The sequence below is a fragment of the Podarcis erhardii genome (assembly GCF_964252035.2).
Source record: "Podarcis erhardii genome assembly, chromosome: 14".
NCBI lineage: Eukaryota > Metazoa > Chordata > Lepidosauria > Squamata > Lacertidae > Podarcis > Podarcis erhardii.
Genome location: NC_138503.1, coordinates 43,645,691 through 43,661,964, shown reverse-complemented (window position 1 = coordinate 43,661,964; position 16,274 = coordinate 43,645,691). Strand labels below are relative to the sequence as shown.

The following is a 16,274-nucleotide window of genomic DNA, read 5'->3' as shown; positions in this document are numbered from 1 at the left end:
TTCTTTAGCTGTACAAACTGAACATCCATAATGTGGTGGCTGAATTTGTACCCTTGATCATGAATACAATTATTATTCAGGTGTCCACACAAGCAAGGTAAGGTTACATAACAAAATCTCCTGGCAAAGCCTTTTTACATTAGCCATGTAAATGGTAACGTTTAAGCTTTAAAAAAAGAAGAAACGCCATTCATGAGGTAACTTTTTTAAAAAAGGAAAGGGAAGACTAAATCACTGTTTGACGTTCAATTTTCAGGCAGCATAAACTTTACAACAAGGAACTGTATGCTGACTTCATTGCTGCACAGATAAAAACGTTGTCGTTCTTGGCCTACATAATAAGAATTTATCAGGTAAGTTACATTCAAGAGGTTTAAGCATTCTTGGACAGGTGGAGGCAGAGAGTCATGCATTCCACTAGTTAACAGAACTTTTTTCGATGGGTGCATAGGCTGTATCAAAAGAGAACAAAATAGGAAACCTTTAAACTCCATGTAAAAGGGAAGTACTTTTGAAACCCCACCCAAAAAGTATGTGTAAAACAACGTTTTGTATAACACAGGGGGTGGGGAAAACTTTACTGAACTACAACTCCCATCAGCCCTAGTAAGCATGGCCAATGACCAGGGATTATGGGAGTTTTTGTTCAGCAGCACCTTGAGGACAAATGATTCTCCACAAAGCCATATAACTGGGGATTTCTGAGGATTCATAGGAGGTAGAAGAAAGCAGGAATTCCCTCTCCTTGCTTTCCTTCTCACCCACTCCCCAATTTTGGTTTTTGTTTGTATTTTTGGTTGGATTCCTATCCCCTTCTCAGCTTAATACAACCACTCCACCACCTCTGTAGATGGGGCCTCTGTATACACAGTGGAAAGTAAGCCTTATTGATGCCTCTACCAGGGTGTGATTCAGTTGAGATTTTAACCTATATATGCCATAAATATAGCTGGAATATATGCATCTATATTTTTACTTTTATCAGGAATTGGTGGCCAAGTATTCTCAGCAAATGGTAAAAGGCATGTTGCAGTTGCTGTCAAACTGTCCTGCAGAAACAGCTCACCTGAGAAAGGAGCTTCTCATCGCAGCCAAGCATATTCTGACCACGGACCTGAGGAGCCGTATGTCCTTTTTGCATATTTTAAATAGTTGGAATATGTTGGTGGGAAAATGGTGAGAGGTGGGTCACAAGGTATGGTTCTGTGTTCTCAGTGTTACGAGTCCTCTCTTGTTAAGGTTGCTTTATGATTGCTGCCAGAGTCAAGTGGGTGCAATTAGCACAGCAGTTTCAGAGCTAGTTTGAGTTCGCTTCACTTGGCATGAAGTGGATAGAAAATCAGCCATGCCTATGAACTGGAACCGGTCAAACAGGTCAAATCAGACTGCTGGTACCTGGGAATTTAATATCTTACATTGGTAAATGTAAAATCATCTGGAATCTGCCAAGTTAAATGCAAAGTCCTCGCCCCCCATAAGGTGCTGGTGAGCCTATAGAGTGGAAAAACAAAATTTTTGAGTTTACACTACTCTTCCACAGCTACTTTGTACAGCAGAAATATGGGATTGTATACAATGAAGTCATTCTTTGTTCTCCACCCATTTTCTTATGGTGTGTGCTGGATAAAACCTGTTTTTGGATTGTCTAAATAGATCTATAAAATCGTGATTTGACAAAGGTATAGCTTAGCTTAATTCTGCACATGGGATCCAGCTCTACAGACCCCCTAATATTGCACTTCCCTTTAAGGATTGCAGTCTTGATTGTAACTTAATTGCTAATTAAATGTGTTTATCTCATTAACAAAAGCATAATGATATGGAAAGTAACGTCTATGTTTGACTCTTGAAAGGGGCATGTTAATCTCCTCATGTTTCTTGCTTTCATGTTCTCAGTCAAACCTAGCCGACCTCACAAGGCTGTTGTGAAGTGAAATATAAAGTAAAATGGCATGTACATCACCCTCAGCTCTTTAAACCAATGAGAGAAATTAATGATGTAGAAATACACGGTTTCAGAAGCACATCTTGGTCAGATCTTTCTGTACTAGTGTTCCTTAATACATTTAACATAATTTCGTAGGGGAGTATTTCTGCTGATCTGGAGAGGGATGAGAATGCTCCTAATGTTTGTACCACTCCAGTAAACTTGGGCAGGGTGCTCAGAATCAGTTTAAGGAAACAAATATTTGCAAGCTAAGTAAATACCTGCGGCATTTTTTCTTCATTATAGAGAGTAGCATGTTAAATTCACTTTTGGCAGAACTGCCACCTCCCGAGGATTAAAAGTCATGCTTGGTAGGCTAAATTTTGCAGGAAATGTTTGATTGGTGGCCCAGTAGTTGGACTGCCTTCTGCATTAATTAAAGCTGCTTAATAATTCTTGTTTTGTTGCCTGTATCATGACAACTTTCTCTTGTCACTTTTCACTACAGAATTTATTCCGTGCATGGACAAATTGTTTGATGAATCCATACTAATAGGCTCTGGATACACGGCCCGCGAAACCCTGAGGTGCGTAATGAAGCTTATTCTCTATCTGTTAATGCTGCCATCGCATGGGATGTTTTAGCGGGTGCACAAGATCATAACCAGGTCTTTGTCCTACCTGCGCTCCCATTTATTGGCTGAAGAAGGAAAAAAGGCAAAAGGGCTGCTCACTCATTATCTCTCCATGTGTACATTATACCCAAGGAGGCTGTAGGAGGACCACACCTATAGACCCTACTCACGACAGGCTCCTGGCATCCCAGTCCCCTGGTGTCCATACATTAAGGGAACTGTTAGAAAGGAGAGTCTACAGCTCTATGCATTTTGAGATCCCCAATCATGTCTGTGCTTATGCTCTACTTCTCAATTGTCCCTGAATGTGCAGATGGTTTGGCATTGCTGGCAGGTGCAGTCCCTCTCTTCTCTCCATTGTGTCTTCTCTACACGTGGTCGGCTAATAAGTTAATGGTTGTACAAGGCATCTTTTCCTGCATGTGCCATGATGGCTGTTTTCTGTTCTACTAAGTTTAGTCCCCAAGACGGTTGGATGGCGCCTTTTATGCCTTCTTCGGCAACTCCTGCAGCCAAGATGGTGCCAAACATATTGCTCTGCTTTCCTTTGGGACGACATCAGTGGTGTCCAAACTTTTTTCAAAGAGGGCCAGATTTGATGAAGTGAAGGGCTGTGGGGGCCGACCAAAGGGCCAACGAAAGTTGTTGACCTTTTTTTAGCATTGATGTTTTTGATCTTTTTTCAAGGGTTGCAGGTGCTGAGGATTTTACCCCAGGAAATAAACTACCACAGTTTATTAGGCCCCCGAGACGGACTTTGGACATGCCTGGACTACATCAATGAGGGGCTGCCATCTGGGCAGCCCAGGGCCTCCATGCACACTGCCCAGGCTTGCTCCCTAGAGAGGTCACTTCGGTGCCGCTAACAGCGGTTTGACTCTATCCCTGGAGGTGTACCCCATTGTCTCTTGAGACAGGCAGATGCAAACAACCTCTGCCATCGGAGGCAGGATCCCTCTGAATACTAGTTGCTGAGAATCACATGAGTGGAGAGAGTCGCTCTTGCACTCAGGTCCTGTGTGCATGCTTCTCCTAGGCTGGCCACCTTGAGAACAGGATCCTAGACTGGGTGGCCCATTGGCCTGTTTATTAATTGCAATGGGTCTTCTGTGAGTAGGACTAGCATTGGTTACCACCATTTCACTCCTCATCACTGTGTGTTGGACGTCTACGATGGCTTCACACGTAAACTGGAGATATTAGGCTAAAGTAACTAGTTTATTTGTTCTTTGTGTCTTCCCAGGCCCCTTGCATACAGCACTTTAGCGGATCTGGTTCATCATGTCCGACAGCATTTGCCACTCAACGACCTCTCCCTTGCTGTCCAGTTATTTGCTAAGAATATTGATGACGAATCATTGCCCAGCAGTATCCAGACCATGTCATGCAAACTTCTGCTAAATCTCGTGGACTGCATTCGATCCAAGAGCGAACAGGAAAATGGAAATGGCAGAGACATCCTCATGAGGATGTTGGAGGTACTGTGGCATTTAAAGTAGGGGTGCTGGAATGAAAATAGTCATTAAAATCACATAGCTGCTCAGAAATGAGGCCTCTGTGCTGAAGAGGTGGAATTAAATATACAGTGGTGCCTCGCAAGACGAAATTAATCCATTCCGCAAGTCTCTTCGTCTTGCGTTTTTTTTGTCTTGCGAAGCACGGCTATTAGCGGCTTAGCGGCTATTAACGGCTTAGCGGCTTTAAGAAAAAGGAAACAAACTCGAAAGAACTCGAAAGACGTTTCGTCTTGCGAAGCAAGCCCATAGGGAAATTCGTCTTGCGAAGCACCTGAAAAAAAAAGGAAAACTCTTTCGCCTAGCGAGTTTTTCATCTTGCAAGGCATTCGTCTTGCGGGGCACCACTGTATAACTAAATGGAAAAGGTAGATTGACCTACTTGGGACTGGAGGCGCTATTCAACAAAGTTTTACTTGGAGCAGACCCATTGAAATGAATGAATGTTTACGTTAGCTCCATTAATTTTAATGGATCTACTCTGAGTTAAAACCTGAGTTGAAAACCACCCTTGGGCTCATACATTCGCTTCTTCTATTTTGTGCTGCAGTTTTCTCCTCCTGTTTAGGAGGCAAACCACCGGTTGTCATTACACTTGAATGGACAAAACTATGGCTTGCACTTGCCCTTCATACAGGGAATTGCAAACCATAGTTTGAAGCTGCTTTGTAATCCCAGTTTGGAGGACAAGTTCAAAACCATAGTTTGTTCGGCTCTAATGGCAAGCGATGATTTGCCTTCTAGCAGAGGGAGGTGTGTGTGTGTGAACACCAGTATCATTCCGGCCTCTTTCACTGGTTGTCGGATTTGGTGTTACACCTAGACTCAGATGATGAATCTCACTTTGTTGTGACGGTGCTTCTCCTCCAGGTTTTCGTCCTTAAATTCCACACCATTGCCCGCTATCAGCTCTCCGTGATCTTTAAAAAGTGCAAGCCGCAGTCTGAACTTGGGGCAGGAGAAGCCGCTTTGCCCAGCGTGCCGGCTGGAGGAAATGCCGCTCCGGTTCCTGTTCCGTCCCCTGCTCCCACCACTCCCGTGGCCCCTGCCCCAGGGCCTGTCTTTGAGAAGCAAGGGGAGAAGGAGAAGGAAGACAAGCAAACATTCCAAGTCACGGATTGCCGAAGCTTGGTGAAAACCTTGGTCTGCGGTGTCAAGACGATTACCTGGGGTATCACTTCTTGCAAAGCTCCTGGTGGTAAGGCAGCATGATTCAAATTTTACCTGGGCTTTTTTCCTAGGGTGGTGCAATTTTTTTTTTTAAAAAAGCAATTAATCATATGGGTTTTAGTTACCCATTTATTTAAAACATGCATATGAATGTATCAGTTGCTGGAGACCTCAAGAGAGGAGAGTGTTCCTGTGCTTGGGTGGTGGTTGCAGGTTTTCCTGTAGGCATTAGGTTGGCCACTGTGAGACCAAGATGCTAGACTAGATGGGACACTGACCTAATCTAGCAGGACTCTTCTTACGTTCTGGGTTATTATTTCTGAAACAAGAAACACACATTGCGCTTTGGTGATGCATGCATGTGCTGTAGGTGAAATTCCTCCTCTAAGGTGATGTGGGAGAAGGGAGAATTGGCTAAGATTCTGTTTGCTGTCTACAGTTTTTATTGCATTAGCCTTTCTTTGTGTACTGATGAAAGGTGTGAGAGATGTGTGCTGCCAAAGCCGGCATAGATAAAACTCCAGGCTCGCTGCCAGTTACAGTCTTTTTGATTTATTTACAAAGTTCAAAAGAACGTTTCCAGAGCTTCAAAGCAATGTCCGACCCTGTCGGCAAAGATGCCTCGTCTGGTTTCTTTTTACGTTTTCTTGCCCAGCATGCAAGTCGGCGGAAACTCCGCCTCTGATTTCCTCTGTTCAAAGAATAACTAGTTCCGTGCTCAGCCTCCCCCCTCCCTGCCTCCTTTTCGCTGTCAGACGACAGACTACTAATTATCTCTTTCGGCTCTCTATAAGTGCTGGTCTCTTCCCTTAGCTCTTTCGCCGTTTGCCTCTCCCTGACAAAAGGCCCCCAAAGCTGTGAACAGCGTATTAATACAGAAATACAAGCACCCATTTTAAAATTAATCATATGCATATTTAAATGTGATGTCTGATTAATTGGGGGTACCTTTTAAATTCAAAGTTTTGAAGCAGATTAAACTGGGGGATCGATTAATTGTTGTGAGCAGCTCTAGTCTTTCCCATTTTGTTGCACAGGTGCACACTTTTTAGTAGTAAAAGTAATTTCTCTTTCAATTCCTTTTCTTCTTTTTTCAGAAGCTCAGTTCATTCCCAATAAGCAGCTGCAACCTAAAGAGACACAGATATACATCAAGCTGGTCAAATATGCAATGCAAGCTTTGGATATTTATCAGGCACGTATCCTAGCTGTTGTTTAATTGCTTTGTAATTTTAATCTCCGTGGCTTATTTCAAATCATTTTTAAATTTGCGGCTTTTCAATTGCTTTGGATGTTTTGGGACGGAAATCCAGTACAAATGGTAGTGGGGATGCATGTTGACTTGAATCCTGTCTTGTGTCTCCACTGCAAAAGGTTCAAATAGCTGGAAATGGGCAGACGTACATCCGAGTTGCAAATTGCCAGACCGTCAGGATGAAAGAGGAGAAGGAGGTCCTAGAGCATTTTGCCGGCGTCTTCACAATGATGAATGCTCTGACTTTTAAAGAAATCTTCCAGACGACAGTTCCGTACATGGTTGAAAGAATCTCTAAGAACTATGCCCTTCAGGTAGTATGTTTTGTGTACTTGATAGTAGTGTGAGCCCTGACAAATACTTTCTGTTGAGCTTGGAAGATTACTTTGTTAACATGCCACTGTCTTGTCATTCTATCGCCTTTACGGCTGATCCAGCCTTTGCCAACCTGGTGCTCTCCAAATGTTTTGGACTTCAGTTCCCATCAGCCCCAGCCAGCATGGCTGGGCTTGTTGGGGCTGGTGGGAATTGTAGTCCAAATCATCTGGAGGGCAGCAGCTTGGTAAAGGCTGGGTTAAGCAATAAACAACACTAAATTGAACTGACAATAGCTCTTGTCCTCATTGGAAATGGACAGTGGTTTGGAGGAGCTGTTATTTGATGCATAGCTTGCTACAATTGTTTCCTTCTTGTGGAATCAAATGGGATGTCAGTGAAATGAAATCTGTAAAAAGACAAGCTACTTGAAAACAATTTGAAATCAACTCAGTGACCGATAACGTTAAGCAAATTTTTTTTGAAAAAATAAATCATTGCCAGTGGTTATTCCTAATTGTTTCATTCTCTCCTTTTGACAGATTGTTGCCAATTCTTTTTTGGCCAACCCAACTACCTCAGCTCTGTTTGCCACAATCCTGGTGGAGTATCTTTTGGATCGGTTGCCTGAGATGGGCTCCAATGTGGAGCTCTCTAACCTGTATCTCAAACTTTTCAAGTTAGTCTTTGGCTCCGTTTCACTTTTTGCGGCGGAAAACGAACAGATGCTTAAGGTAAATGTTGCGAACAGGTAAAAATGGTGCGTTCTCTTAATGCACCCAGGGTTGGCTTCTGAAATGTACACACACACACACACACACACACATATATATTTAGAGAGAGAGAGAGGGGTAGTTCCCAATAGATTCTGAGCTTTAGGCTGCAAGCCCTATACACTTACCTTGTAAGTCCTGCTGAATTCGGTGGGACGTATTTCTGAGTGGATTTGTGTAGGATTGCATTGTAAAGGAGGTGCACTCTCTGTAAAACATGACATCTTAAGATTGCCATGGTGGCTTCTTTGTGCATTCAAGGCTGCTTTCATTCAGGCATCAGGCTATACAGCAAACCTCTTTTGAAACAGAGGGCAGTTCTGAAAGCAGTTTTGATTTCAATTTCATTGTTTTAGCCATTGTCTAACATACAGCGTAGCACAAAGTGATGGCCACGTGCCAGCCAGTTGCTGCTTTAAAAAGATTTTTTTAAAAATACATCTCTGTAACCCAGTTTACGTCATGATAATGAGAAAACACTGCCTGAGAGTTCTCTAAAGCCACTGTCTAGGCTCTCGATGTTACTGTTAGTAGATTTTATATACAGTCAAACCTCTTCTTATGTCTGCCTCCGCTTGCATCCATTTCACCCAACGTCTGCGGCAAACCCGGAACTAACCAGCGGATTTACTGCTGGTCGCGCATGCGCTGGAGCGGTGATCGCTATCGCTGCCTGTGCACAACGGCGCCTCTTCCAGCGACCTGTTTCAACCTCCGGACAGACTCCGGAACAGATTATGATCACAGATAGAGGCTCTACTGTATATATATATATGAATTAAGGGGTAAACCAATTAAAAGCAGTTTGTGACATAAGATAGGAAAGTTTGTTATTCAAAGTGGGGGGAATAGAATTCATCCAGGCTTACATTTGGATGAATGTAAGTTGTTATTCGGTTCCTGAACAATGTTTACAAAGCTGCTTTGCTTCCGATGAGAGTTTATTGGCACTGTTCATTCCTTATTGGACTTTGACGGCTTCCTGTTTTAAATACAGAGTGCACTATTTTGCTCCTCTGCCAGGAAGTCCTGATTATTCGTGGATTAATAATTGAACTCAAGCACTTCCTGTCTTGTAAAGGAGCCCCAAATGTGTAAGGCATCCTGCCTCTGATGCATTGTGTTCCCTTATTCTGCTGCCAGAACCAAGGTCACTTTCATTTTATAAACGGCAAATCCAATTTAAATGGTGTGATATACTGCCGTCGCCACTCCATGCCTGTTAAATTATTTGATTCTCAAGAATTGATGGTGTGGCCTTGAGTAGACAATTTAATTTGAGTGATGAAAGCTATTCGCAGCAATTGTGAAGCAAGGTCTAGGGCCTTTAGATGTTAATAAAACCCATAATTATTTCAGAGTTTGTACCTGGGCTGAGTCTTGTCGATCTGTCTTCTTCTTTTTTTTGTAATAGCGTGCACAAGGCTTTTAATTTCTTCTGTATTTCTAAGGATGCATTAATCCAAATTGTACTGTGCTAATCATGTTGGTCCCTTTGTGCATTGTGTGTTTGCTTGGTGCAGTTCTGTGTGAGAGAATAAGGAAATAGGATGACAAGTGGTACGGCATACTTCAGAAACTGGGGCAGAGCTCATTGACTCAGTTCAATGATCCCCAGGACTTCATTTTTGGCTTCCCCTTCCTTTTATAATAAGCATATCTCCACTTTATTCATTTAACAATCATGCACATTCTGGAAGTAGTATCAGCTCTCCTCCACTGTTTGTCCCCTAGTGAGTAGCATTCAGTGGCACTGTTGCCTCTGGTTCCATGTAGTCATTGATAGCCTTATCTGCCTCCATGGATGCATCATTTGGTACCTTTTTATAGTTGGCCTTCCTTTCATGATAGAATTTTAAGCCATGTCCCTACAGTTCGTAGGCTGTCTTCCATCCAGACACAGACCAAACACAAACTCGCTTGCTTTCAGCCAGGTTACTTTGCAAGCTTTCAACAGAACTCTTCTTCACATTGGATATTAAGTAAAAAACAAAAGTGGAGGGAGAAAATACCCAAAATCTGCTCACTTGATTTCCCAGAGTGCCATGGTGATGTGCGGGTATGCTTCCTGTTGCTTGCAGGAGAATGAAATGTCCTGGTTATTTATTTACTTTAACTTCCTTAAGCTTGGTAATTCACCCACCATAGAATAATAGAGTTTGGAGGGATCCTGAGGGTTATTTCATCCAACTCCCCTACTAAGCAACCTCTGCCATCCAACATCTTAAAAACCTCAAATGAAGGATGTTTCCAGTGACCCAGGAAAGAGCCTTCGTCCCTCGGAATTTTTTTGCTGATTTCTTGTTAAAGAAACTGGCAGTGTGAGTGCACCTTAAGAAAAACCTGTATTCTGTTTTTTGATTTTTTAAATTTTTTTTGCAGCCACACCTCCACAAGATTGTGAACAGCTCCATGGAACTTGCACAGACAGCCAAGGAGCCCTACAACTATTTCTTGCTGCTCAGAGCTCTCTTCCGATCGATTGGAGGAGGGAGCCACGATCTCCTGTATCAGGAATTTTTGCCCTTGCTACCAAACCTACTGCAAGGTCAGAGCAGATGCCAGCCGGGGGCGGGGGGCGGGGGGCGGGGAGGAGATATACATCGCCTTTTAATGTCCATGATTGTTGGTAGCAAATCTGGGATGTTATTGACGCCAGCTGTCACATTTCAGGACTTAACATGCTGCAGAGTGGCCTGCATAAGCAACACATGAAGGATCTGTTTGTAGAGCTCTGCCTCACTGTGCCAGTCCGACTGAGCTCCCTCCTTCCTTATTTGCCAATGTTGATGGATCCCTTGGTGTCTGCCTTGAATGGATCCCAGACGCTGGTCAGCCAGGGCCTGCGGACTTTGGAGCTGTGTGTGGATAACCTACAGCCAGACTTCCTGTATGATCACATCCAACCTGTGCGGGCAGAGCTTATGCAGGTAAAGGTGCAGTTATCAGAAGGGACCTTTAGAGGTCAGTGTTGGCTCAATTATCTGGACTGCTTTGCTTTAGCCATGGCCATCTCTTTGGCGGTGATAGAACACGGGAAGAAACTTTCCTATTATTATTTTTTAAATGCTTTTTAATAATTTTTCATAAACAGGGAAAGAAATAAAAAATAACAGATAAGAAATAAAGTGTACCAAAATAAAACAGTCTTTTAAAGTCTACATTTTGTACCATCTTCTTTACATTGCGCAGATTCACGCCTCGACTTCCCTCCTTCCCCGCTTCAGCTTTCTTAATACATATAGAATCATAGAGTTGGAAGAGACCACAAGGGCCATCGAGTCCAACCCCCTGCCAAGCAGGAAACACCATCAGAGCACTCCTGACATATGGTTGTCAAGCCTCTGCTTAAAGACCTCCAAAGAAGGAGACTCCACCACACTCCTTGGCAGCAAATTCCACTGTCGAACAGCTCTTACTGTCAGGAAGTTCTTCCTAATGTTTAGGTGGAATCTTCTTTCTTGTAGTTTGGAACCATTGCTCCGTGTCCGCTTCTCTGGAGCAGCAGAAAACAACCTTTTTCCCTCCTCTATGTGACATCCTTTTATATATTTGAACATGGCTATCATATCACCCCTTAACCTCCTCTTCTCCAGGCTAAACATGCCCAGCTCCCTTAGCCATTCCTCATAAGGTATCGTTTCCAGGCCTTTGACCATTTTGGTTGCCCTCCTCTGGACACGTTCCAGTTTGTCAGTGTCCTTCTTGAACTGTGGTGCCCAGAACTGGACACAGTACTCCAGGTGAGGTCTGACCAGAGCAGAATACAGTGGCACTATTACTTCCCTTGATCTAGATGCTATACTCCTATTGATGCTGCCCAGAATTGCATTGACTTTTTTAGCTGCCGCATCACACTGTTGGCTCATGTCAAGTTTGTGGTCAACCAAGACTCCTAGATCCTTTTCACATGTACTGCTCTCAAGCCAGGTGTCACCCATCTTGTATTTGTGCCTCTCATTTTTTTTGCCCAAGTGCAGTACTTACATTTCTCCCTGTTAAAATTCATCTTGTTTGTTTTGGCCCAGTTCTCTAATCTGTCAAGGTCGTTTTTGAAGTGTGATCCTGTCCTCTGGGGTGTTAGCCACCCCTCCCAGTTTGGTGTCATCTGCAAATTTGATCAGGATGCCCTTGAGTCCAACATCCAAGTCGTTGATAAAGATGTTGAACATAAAGATGTTGAACATATCTTCTCCTGCAGGTTCTTATTCCCTCTCTATACACATCACAAGGTTTATATCAGACCCACTACAGTTTTTAAACTTGTACAATTTATTTTTATGTACAAAACAAATTTACCCCATTCTTCTTCGAACTTTGCCCCTTTCTGATCTCGGATTTTATAGGTCATTTTAGCCAATTCTATATATTCAGAAAGTTTAGACTTCCAATCTAATACTGTTGGTATCTCCTGTTGTTTCCATTTTTGTGCTACCAGAATCCTGGCTGCTGCTGTGGCATATTGAAATAAATTTTGATCCTCTTTTTTGATTTCCTCCCCTATTATACCCAATAACAAAGCCTCTGGCTTTTTCGGGAATGTGTACTTAAAAAGTTTCTTCAATTCATTATATAATATATTAAATCCCAGAATTTTTTCATCTTCTCACATTCCCACCACATATGATAGAAAGAAACTTTCCTATTAAATGGGGGTTGTGTCCTCTTTTCGACTTTTGTTTTATGTAATAGCAAAATGGCCGGCTAATGCAGGTATGTGTAAAATATAGGGGTTTTAATTCATCTCTTTGGCTAGCTGTGCTACTTTGTGAGGTCCTGAACCTACTGTGATACAGTCAAACCTCTGCTCCTAAATGCCTCTGTTTTGGAACATTTCGGCTCCTGAAAACCCAAAAGTAAATGTTGTGTTTTTCTAACGTTTTTCGGAAGCCAAGCATCTGAGACAGTTTCCGCTAGAATGCAGGAGGCTCTTGCAGCCAATCGGAAGCCACATCTCAGTTGTTGAACATTTCGGAAGCTGAACGGGCTTCTGGAACGGATTACGTTTGACAACTGAGGTGGTGGCTGTATTGAACTATGTCTTTGAGGTGGTTTGTGGGGAGTTTCACTTGTATTTTGAACTTTTCAAAGGCTTTCTGCACATTTTTTCTCTTACTGTTTGTTGCTAAGTTCTGCCCCCCCCCCTTTCTTCAACGAATGAAAATGTAGGTTGTTGTACCCTAGAAAAATGTTAACGTGAAATACTAATATTTGTCTTTTGGCCAAGGGTGGGAGACTAGAGAAAATCCTGAATTGTTTAGTCATGTTGGTGTATAACAAGGATTATCTTTCTCTGTTTTTGTGTGTCTTTCCTCACTTTGCTGTGAAATGGATTTGAAAGTGTTCATGTTCATGTTTATTTTTATTTGTTTTAATTGGGACCATAAGAAGCTGCCTTGGGAAGCTTTAATTGGGACCATAAGAAGTCAGATTGTTGGTCCATTGAGCTCAGTATTCTCCACTCTGACTAGCCATAGATCTCCAGGGTTAAAGACATGTGATACTCCCAGCCCAGCCTGGAAATATTGAGAATTGAACCCTTTTTGCATGCAGAGCAGATGCTCTGCCACTCAGCTGTGGCTCTTCCCCAAATTAATTAACAGTTAATTTAAAATATTTTTGTACTTTTGAGCAAATCTGAGTCCAGGGTGGCTTACAAAACATGTACACATCACAATTTTCCATAGTTCAAGGTGGCTTACAACATGAAAAAGATTTATAATTGCAACGTAATGAAAGTAATCAGAAGCAATGAATAAAGCATGAAAAAGATACACAACCAAATTCAACAATTTCCACACAAAGTGTAAACTAAAGATACAAAGAATTAATAACAGAAACAGACCTGCTCCCGGTTACCACCACGAAGTCCCCTAAACAATATCCCAACTCTAGAGTCTGTTCAGCAGACTCAGCTTTTGCAGCTGATTCAGGCAGCCCCCCCCCCCCGGGCAGGTGGGGAAAGACCTGCAAGGCAGGGAGTAGGTCTCCCAGGATTCACTGTCAAAATTAAAAAAGTACAGCATATGGCATTCTTTTGAACCAACATTGTTCTGAACTACACATGGATGTTTTAAAACTTTTTTCCAAGGCTTTGTGGCGGACACTGCGCAATCCAGCAGAGAACATTTCCCACGTTGCTTATCGTGTGCTTGGCAAGTTTGGTGGAAGCAACAGAAAAATGCTGAAGGAGTCTCAGAAGTTGCAGTATGTCGTGACGGAGATTCAAGGCCCCAGTATTACGGCGGAGTTCTCCGACTGCAAAGCATCGATCCAGCTCCCAATGGAGAAGGTAAGATTTAATATTTATGCCAGTAGCAAAATAATTTCCTTTCCACAAATATTCTAGAAGGGCTTCTGCTGTAGCCTTTTCCAAATTGGTGCTTTCCCAATGTTTTCCGATTGCAATTCCTATCATCCCTGACCTTTGCCCTGCTGGGAGCAGTATTCCAAAGCATCAGGAAGGCTCCATCTTGAGGAAGTCTGTTCCATCGGCTGCCGATAACAGACTACTTATGCTAGAGAAATTCCTTAAGATCTTGTTGATGCCTGTTGCAACCTTTGTGAAACATGAAGGTGTTAATTGGAGCTTGCTTCTTAAAAAATATGTTTAGGATTGTTGTATTAAGTCTGTGTGGGCTGCATGATGATTCCATTATACTTGAGACCCATCTAAAATCCATTGCTGCACAGGTGTGGAGCATATGTCTGTAGCTCGATCTCTTTCTGCCATCATAGTGAAAACTTGGTTCACAAATGATCAGCTCAGCAGGGCATTGTCAGATCTCATAATGGTGGTAAGAGGAGAATCCTGCTGTGGCCTATAAAATTTCTGAGTCTTTATTTAGGACATAGTAGACTAAGGCAAACAATTTCGTGTTTGTGTATGTAGTGCTAGTTGTTAAATACTTGCATGGTTTGAGGTTTCTTGCAAATTAATCCAACAGAACCTGCCACTTACATGATGGCTATATTTTAGTTTGCATATTTTTGTTGTTGGGCTTGCATCCCGGCTGTGAACTCTTGAATCGCTTAACAGCATTTGGCAGGTCACGATGTCTAAGCTTTGATCCAATTTGGCCTCTTCTCTTCCTCGCCATTAATGCTTTTTATAAATAGGACTAATTATCTTGTTGCGCCAAGACAGGATATTTTCACCTCATTGTTGCCAGACAGTAAGTGAAACCTTTCTGGCTAAATTTCTCTCCCCCTTAGCATTACATCACTGCAGTTCTGAATTCAACTACGCCATTATTTTACTTTGAATATAGACTAGAAATCTGTCTTTGCATAGACAGCCATAAAACGAAAAGTGCTGTAGATATGCCCATACTAAATAAAATTCCTGCCAGCTTTTTCGGGTTGAGTAGGAAGCAATGTCTGTTTACACTATGCATTCACAGAGCTGGAAGTAAAAACAGTTGATCTCTCAAGAATTGGAATGAAGTGCCAACAGAAGAAATCCATCTTTCGTGTTAGCCTTGTATAGTGAGAGAAGTTCCACCTCAGTGGTCTGTGGAAAACTCATTGTTTTTTATATTGAAAACTTGAGAAAGGTTGTGTAGGAGAGGCAAGAGACCAGTTTCATTCATGACTGGAAATACTATTTCCCCCCTGCAAACAAGAGTGGCTCTGTTGTTGGGGGGGGGGGGTGAGTCCTTAGCATTCAAAGGTCACTTTTATCTACATAATTTTATCTCCAGCATTTAAGCATGGATGATTGGATTTCCTTTCACAATCACTTAGGCAATGAAATTTCTTATTTCATGGCTCTCAGATGAATTTTTCAGCTGGATTACATTTGATCAATGTCCTATTCTGGGCGCCTGCTTGCTTCATCTTGGAGCAAAAACATACTTGTGTGTGCATGTGTATTAAATCAGAGAGTAAGTCGAGATGATAACTTTTATTGGGTTGCCTTGGGTCGGCAAAACCATGAGCCCTGGAGCTTCACAGAGTGGTTGCCGTAAAAGGACTCCTATAAATTGTCATTAAGTTGGTCTCAGACTCCAAGATGCCTTTCCTGAGTGCTTTTTTGCTGTCACACAAGGTTTTTTGTACTAAAGTTTGATTTTTCCTTATGAGATGCTTAAAGCAGCATTTTGCCATTTACAGTGTGTGCAAAGTGCTTGGCTCACTTTCTCTTTAACTCTTCTGAGAAGGCTTGTAAGGAAACCATTTTGGAGAGCAAACCTTTGCCACACTGCAAGGAAGAGTGTGCAGCTGAAGTCGGTGCAGAGCAGGAGGAAGGAGCAAATGTTCCTAAGCTTCTAGATTCCTTTGTGGACCTTCCTTTACCTAAATAGAGAAAACAGCATTGTACGTTTTGTGTGTGTGTCTCAGTGACTTCAGATCTCAGATTTATGTTTAGTATCGCTGGATCAGCTCAAAGGTCCTTCCAGATATTTATGGGGCAGACAAAAGAAAGCAGAGCGTGTAGTTAAACTGTGAACCTTGCTCTCACAAAGTTGTGCTGTAACCCTGGATGCCTTTAAAAGAGGATTAGACAAATTCATAGATGATAAGGCTATCAGTAGCTACCAGCCTGAGGACCAGGACATTTGCAGGGAAACCAAAATGCTTGTTTACCACGCTATTGTACTACCAACCTTACTATATGCTTGTGAAACATGGACCACTTATAAACGCCATCTCCAGCTCCTTGAAAGATTCCATCACCGGTGT

General features: G+C 42.5%; 1 protein-coding gene across 4 annotated transcripts in view; it reads left to right on the top strand.

The window, feature by feature from the left end:
* The window catches only part of TRRAP (transformation/transcription domain associated protein), a 163,805-nt gene that overhangs the window by 14,753 nt on the left and 132,778 nt on the right, over nucleotides 1-16,274 (top strand). For all 4 annotated transcript variants that reach the window (XM_081839445.1, XM_081839444.1, XM_081839442.1 and 1 more), the window contains exons 10-21: nucleotides 9-97; nucleotides 257-353; nucleotides 986-1,124; nucleotides 2,436-2,514; nucleotides 3,806-4,040; nucleotides 4,947-5,274; nucleotides 6,344-6,441; nucleotides 6,621-6,815; nucleotides 7,359-7,550; nucleotides 9,972-10,137; nucleotides 10,263-10,519; nucleotides 13,681-13,881. In XM_081839445.1, the coding sequence (XP_081695571.1) occupies nucleotides 9-97; nucleotides 257-353; nucleotides 986-1,124; nucleotides 2,436-2,514; nucleotides 3,806-4,040; nucleotides 4,947-5,274; nucleotides 6,344-6,441; nucleotides 6,621-6,815; nucleotides 7,359-7,550; nucleotides 9,972-10,137; nucleotides 10,263-10,519; nucleotides 13,681-13,881 (2,076 nt within the window). The remainder of the gene's footprint in view (nucleotides 1-8; nucleotides 98-256; nucleotides 354-985; nucleotides 1,125-2,435; nucleotides 2,515-3,805; nucleotides 4,041-4,946; nucleotides 5,275-6,343; nucleotides 6,442-6,620; nucleotides 6,816-7,358; nucleotides 7,551-9,971; nucleotides 10,138-10,262; nucleotides 10,520-13,680; nucleotides 13,882-16,274) is intronic.